The sequence below is a fragment of the Coregonus lavaretus genome (genome assembly GCF_964263955.1).
Source record: "Coregonus lavaretus genome assembly, contig: HAP1_SCAFFOLD_861, whole genome shotgun sequence".
NCBI lineage: Eukaryota > Metazoa > Chordata > Actinopteri > Salmoniformes > Salmonidae > Coregonus > Coregonus lavaretus.
In genome coordinates this window covers 18,520-24,973 of record NW_028156943.1, presented here as the reverse complement: position 1 = coordinate 24,973, position 6,454 = coordinate 18,520, and the positions used below count along the sequence as shown (strand labels likewise).

Here is a 6,454-nt window from a genome sequence, read left to right as displayed (position 1 = left end):
CCTTATATAGACAGGTGTGTGCCTTTCCAAATCATGTACAATCAATTGAATTTAACACAGGTGGACTCCAATCAAGTTGTAGAAACATCTCAAGGATGATCAATGGAAACAGGATGCACCTGAGCTCAATTTCTAGTCTCATAGCAAAGGGTCTGAATACTTATGTAAATAAGGTATTTCTGTTTTTTGTTTGTTAATAAATGTGCAAAACATTTCTAAAAACCTGTTTTTGATTTGTCATTATGGGGTATTGTGTGAGGATTTTTATTTATTTAATCAATTTTAGAGTAAGGCTGTAACATAACAAAATGTGGGAAAAGTCAGGGGTCTGAATAATTTACGAAGGCACTGTATGTACATCTCAATATATTGATCTCACTATCAGGCTCTAACCGTTATAATTATACGGGGCTTATGTTAACCTCGGGGAATGTAGGCTACGTGCTCCTCACTGCTCCGTTGCCTCCGAGAGATGCCACGTGCGTAAGGACGCAGGATAGCGGCACGCACTGCGCATGGCTCGCTGGCTAGTTCATCAACGGTGCCACCGCGTCATATCTTCCAACACAGTCCGAACTTCCTCGCATGCCTCTCCGGGCGGCCCATCCACTATAGCTGCTCATATCCACCGGAAACCTTCCCGCCGCTCATTGTGGAGAGCTCTAGCAGAGCTGGGCGTCATGAATTAAAGAAAAGCCTGCGTTTACAAATCTGATCACCAAACCCCGCTGCAAGGTAAAACACATTTATGACTACGATTATTTGAGTTTTGGTTATTGTCTTGCTCATCCTCGATTTATTATCTGATTCTAAAGATCAGATCAGAAGAAAACTACACATGTTGAGAAAACCGTTCTTTTCTCGATTCATCCTTTACTGTCATTGAAAACAATATATTGACACTTATGGCTATTGACATGGCTATAATAATAACACAGTGTCATAATAACGGTTTGTTGTACGCTACAATATAGCACAACGAGTATTTTCCCCATTACATTACGCCCATGTCAGAATAACGGAGAGATATCCTGCTAATTTGTATGCAATACACTTTGGTGGTCCAAATGGATATAAAACCTCAATACAATACACTGCAGAAGTCGCGCCTGCCGTGTGTAAATATAGGCTAAATATGTAGGCTAGACATCTATAGGATTCGGATCTTTGTTCTTGTTTGAAGTCAATACTAGTCCCATATATGGGATGGCCAGAGCCCGTCCCGACCACCTAGTTTCGAATTCAGCAGCACAGAAACCCCGCCCGACGGAGTCCTCTCTATGTTGCAGGCGGATTCAAAATCGGAGGTATACTTGCATAATCAGATAATCAGACAGGGACATTTGCGTGCCCCTGTCCATAAAGCCACTAGGCCAGTAATGGGTCCATGGAATCCAGTTAAAGCAGTGGCACAAATGTTTTTGAACTTGTTGTCACCTATTCCTGACACAATCACTGACTGCATAAAATAGTCATAACAATCAATGGGTTATTTGTGACAGACCAAAAGCTGACCATCTTGTGTTTGCAGTGTGGTGTGGTTGGACCAGCGGTGATGGTTTTGGACCCAGGTGAGGACTGTATGGATCGGACAGATGTCCAGGGGGTCAGAGGGAGCAGCAGCACCACAGACCTGACAGGGCCAGAACCAAGACCGGATCCTCGCAAAACCACCACAAGCGACAGCACCAGACTAGAAAACACCAGACCGGATGCCCCCAAAACCACCACCAACACAACTAGAAAAGAAGAGACCAGACCTGACACTACCAAAACCATTAACACCACCACCACTAGAACAGAAGGCACCAGAGCAGACCCTCCCAAAACCACAGAAGAACCAACACCGGACCCTCCCAAAACCACCACCAGCACCTGGCTCCGTGCCAGGACGAGCAGTGTCACCAAGAGGGAGCGGCTATCCAACTCCCACAATGGACCCCAGCCTCAACCTCAGTTGTTGGGGGCCAATGTCGGCCTTACCCCCAGCCCTAGTGCCAGTGCTTGCTCCTCGACCGACTCCTCTCACCCAGACTCGCCATATGATGGACCGGTGGTCTCTCTGCGGCGGGACGTCACCGTGGCAACGGCCTCGTCTCGGAACAAGGTGGCGACCAGGCCCCCACTCCGCCGGCCCCTCAGCCTGGACGTGACGCCCCTGCGTCTCCGTGGCTCTGAGCCCGTGCTGGACCGCAGGGTCCTGCAGCCCCCCTGGCGCAGCGGTGGTGGTCCCTCCGCTGCCTCCTCTCCCCCAGCCCGCTCCCTCACCAGCCCAAGCCTGGGCCCCAGAGGCTGGATGCGCCGCAGCGAGAGCACCTGTACCGTCAACAACTCCTCAATGGGCCTCCGGGCCACCAGGGGGCGTATGCGGCCAGCCACCTCCCTTCCCCACATTGCCCGGGGGTTTGGAGGGGCCTCCACGCTGCCCTTGCCTTCCACGCCGCGGGGCCCCTGTCTCCTTGTGGCCCTCAGACCCGTTAACCTAGACCAGGAGAGGCAGGCCTTCTTCCAGTCTGACTATAAATACGACCCACAGTTTGAGTACTCGACCCCGGAGCCCAGCACTGTGCTGGAGAAATACAGAGAGGGATCTGGCCTCTTCCTCACACAGGTAGGTCTCTCTATCTGGCAAAGATATTAGATGATAGGAAGATAACCCACTCTGGGGATTTCTGCATGTTTAGTTATTATGTTCATTTTGGGGCAAATTAACTTGAAACTTGAAATGTCATTGCTTGCTCTTCAGGTCCTGGAATCGTTGTTTGCTCTTCCTGGGCGTTTCTCTCTCTCTCTAACGCTCTCTCTCATTCTCTCTCTCTCTCTCTCTCTCTCTCTCTCTCTCTCTCTCTCTCTCTCTCTCTCTCTCTCTCTCTCTCTCTCTCTCTCTCTCTCTCTAGGCTGTTGGGATTATGGAGTGTATTCTGAGGAAGTTTGGTAACTATGAGAACTTTGAGGAGGTGACGGGAGGAAGTATTTTACCGAAGAGTAGAGTCTGGGCTGCTGCACGCAAGTACCTGCAGAAGGAGAACTGTGTAGGAGAGGTGAGTGAGTAGTGTGTTTGAGGGTTGGTGTGTTATGGGTAGTGTGTTTGAGGGTTGGTGTGTTATGGGTAGTGTGTTTGAGGGTTGGTGTGTTATGGGTAGTGTGTTTGAGGGTTGGTGTGTTATGGGTAGTGTGTTTGTGGGTTGGTGTGTTACGTGTAATGCAGTGGAGGCTGCTGAGGGGAGGACGGCTCATAATAATGGTTGGATTGGAGTGAATGGAATGGCATCAAACCATGTGTTTGATGTATTTGATACCATTCCACCGATTCCTCTCAAGCCATTACCACGAGCCCGTCCTCCCAAATTAAGGTGCCACCAAACTCCTGTGGTGTAGTGTGTTTGAAGGTTAGTGTGTTAACAAGATGTCTTTGTGTAATGATGATGATAACCTTGTCTAGAGGGTGGTGGTCTGTGTGATGATGATGATAACCTTGTCTAGAGGGTGGTGGTCTGTATGATGATGATGATAACCTTATCTAGAGGGTGGTGTGTCTGTATGATGATGATGATGATGATGATGATGGTAATGATGATGACCTGGTCTAGGTGGTGGTGTGTCTGTCTGAGGAGCTGCTGTCCCAGGCTGTGATGATGGTGGAGAGTTGTCGTCCCACTCTGACTATCAACCTGTCTGGAGCACGACAACACTGGCTGGAGGGCATGTTCAGGCATGAGATAGGTACACTACACTGGCTGGAGGGCATGTTCAGGCATGAGATAGGTACACTACACTGGCTGGAGGGCATGTTCAGGCATGAGATAGGTACACTACACTGGCTGGAGGGCATGTTCAGGCATGAGATAGGTACACTACACTGACTGTACCATACAGCATGTTGTCACCGTGTGGGGGATCTGGGATGTGTTTATCACTGACTGTACCATACAGCATGTTGTCACCGTGTGGGGGATCTGGGATGTGTTTATCACTGACGGTACCATACAGCATGTTGTCACCGTGTGGGGGATCTGGGATGTGTTTATCACTGACTGTACCATACAGCATGTTGTCACCGTGTGGGGGATCTGGGATGTGTTTATCACTGACGGTACCATACAGCATGTTGTCACCGTGTGGGGGATCTGGGATGTGTTTATCACTGACGGTACCATACAGCAGGTTGTCACCGTGTGGGGGATCTGGGATGTGTTTATCACTGACTGTACCATACAGCATGTTGTCACCGTGTGGGGGATCTGGGATGTGTTTATCACTGACGGTACCATACAGCATGTTGTCACCGTGTGGGGGATCTGGGATGTGTTTATCACTGACGGTACCATACAGCATGTTGTCACCGTGTGGGGGATCTGGGATGTGTTTATCACTGACGGTACCATACAGCATGTTGTCACCGTGTGGGGGATCTGGGATGTGTTTATCACTGACGGTACCATACAGCATGTTGTCACCGTGTGGGGGATCTGGGATGTGTTTATCACTGACTGTACCATACAGCATGTTGTCACTGTGTGGGGGATCTGGGATGTGTTTATCACTGACTGTACCATACAGCATGTTGTCACCGTGTGGGGGATTTGGGTTGTGTTTATCACTGACGGTACCATACTGCATGTTGTCACTGTGTGGGGGATCTGGGATGTGTTTATCACTGACTGTACCATACAGCATGTTGTCACCGTGTGGGGGATTTGGGTTGTGTTTATCATCCTCACAGCATCATAAATTAGTTATGAGTTATCATTTCTGAGTTCTACGCAAACACAACTCAGTATTTGTGTTGAATTTGTTCACCAGCCATGTCCACTACAGAAGCCAAGTAAGGCTAGTCTAAAATGAACCATCCTTCATCTCTCTCTCCCTATCAGGTATACACTGCCTCAATACCTTCCTGTTATTCCATCTCTCTCTCAGGCAAACATTACCTGAAATAAACCTTCTTCCAGCTCTGTCACACACAACCTTAATACAATTCCATGATTTTCATCGCTCTCTCTCTCAAACATTACCTGAAATAAATCTACTTCCATCTCTCATCTCTACACCCCCATGTTATTCCATCTCTCCCTCCCAGGAACCCACTACCTTCGGGGTGTGAACAACAACCTGCAGTCCTGGTCCACTTCCGCAGGCAGGAAGCAGTATGGCCTGAAACCGGCCAATCCCACGGAAGAGGGCCTGGCAAGCCTGCACAGTGTGTTGCTACGGAAACAGCCCTACCTGTGGCGCGCCGCTCTGCTCTACTATACGGTGTACCACGCCGCCAGGATGAGCTTCAGCCAGCTCTTCAGCCACATCGCTCAGTTCGTCCAGGATCCCGCGGTGCGCTGGGAGTACTGCCTCAGAGCCAAGAGGGGACAGACGGACACCTCGCAGCCTGGTGGGGGACAGTGTGTGTGTGAATGTTAGGGAATAGGGTGCCATTTGGGCCACGGTCTGTTTACGTCTACATTCCCCTCTTCCTCATGTCTGTCCGTTGCAGCATCACCATGGGACAGCTGTACGAGAAGGAGAAGGACGAGGACGGCTTTTTATACGTGGCGTACAGCGGAGAGAACACCTTCGGTGTCTAGACCCACCTTCATCATCATCATCATCATCAGCCTTACTTACGACAGAATACAACACCCTGGCCACACCCCACCCACCCACCACCCCAACCCTAACTCACACCCCACCCCTGGGAGAAGCCCTGGGAAACCCCAGAGAAATGAAGTGAAATAGAGAGATTAAGAGAGTGATCAGTTGAGTGAAATGAGTGTCACCAGTCTGTCTAATCTATTCCTGCCCATGTTGTATCAATGCTGTTTACATTCATTTATTAATATGTTTATTATTATTTTTGAAGTTATGTATAGTGATAAAAATAGGAATGACTGTTTTGTTTGTTTGATGTTTTGTGCTTTACTTTAGTTTAGGTGCTTGGAGGTTGTTTTTTTCATTCGCGAAATGATATTTTTGTTTGAAGTTTCACTTTCAGTTTGGCTGTAATCCTTGAAGATTTATATTTCAAATAATTTTAACTATTTGAACGGTAAGGTAGCTGGATGACCTAACCAATAAAAAATGTGAATAATCCTTGTGTTTTTATTGACCTATACCAGGGTTCTTCCACTTCGGTCCTGGAGATTTTTGATCCAGCCCTAAAGTAATACACAGACTATGTTATTACAGCATTATACCAGTTCATAAAGTAACACACAGACTGTTATTACAGCATTATACCAGTTCATAAAGTAACACACAGACTGTTATTACAGCATTATACCAGTTCATAAAGTAACACACAGACTGTTATTACAGCATTATACCAGTTCATAAAGTAACACAGACTGTTATTACAGCATTATACCAGTTCATAAAGTAACACACAGACTGTTATTACAGCATTATACCAGTTCATAAAGTAACACACAGACTGTTATTACAGCATTATACCAGTTCATAA

General features: G+C 47.7%; 1 protein-coding gene across 1 annotated transcript; it reads left to right on the top strand.

The window, feature by feature from the left end:
• Positions 1-651: 651 nt before the first annotated feature.
• On the top strand, positions 652-5,579 carry LOC311119569 (microtubule-associated tyrosine carboxypeptidase 1-like; the record flags this gene model as incomplete). Its single annotated transcript, XM_084194245.1, has 6 exons — positions 652-735; positions 1,532-2,611; positions 2,898-3,041; positions 3,591-3,849; positions 5,081-5,396; positions 5,489-5,579. The coding sequence occupies exons 2-6, from the start codon at positions 1,556-1,558 to the stop codon at positions 5,577-5,579; spliced, it is 1,866 nt and encodes a 621-aa protein (XP_084050371.1). The 5' UTR covers positions 652-735; positions 1,532-1,555.
• Positions 5,580-6,454: the final 875 nt, after the last annotated feature.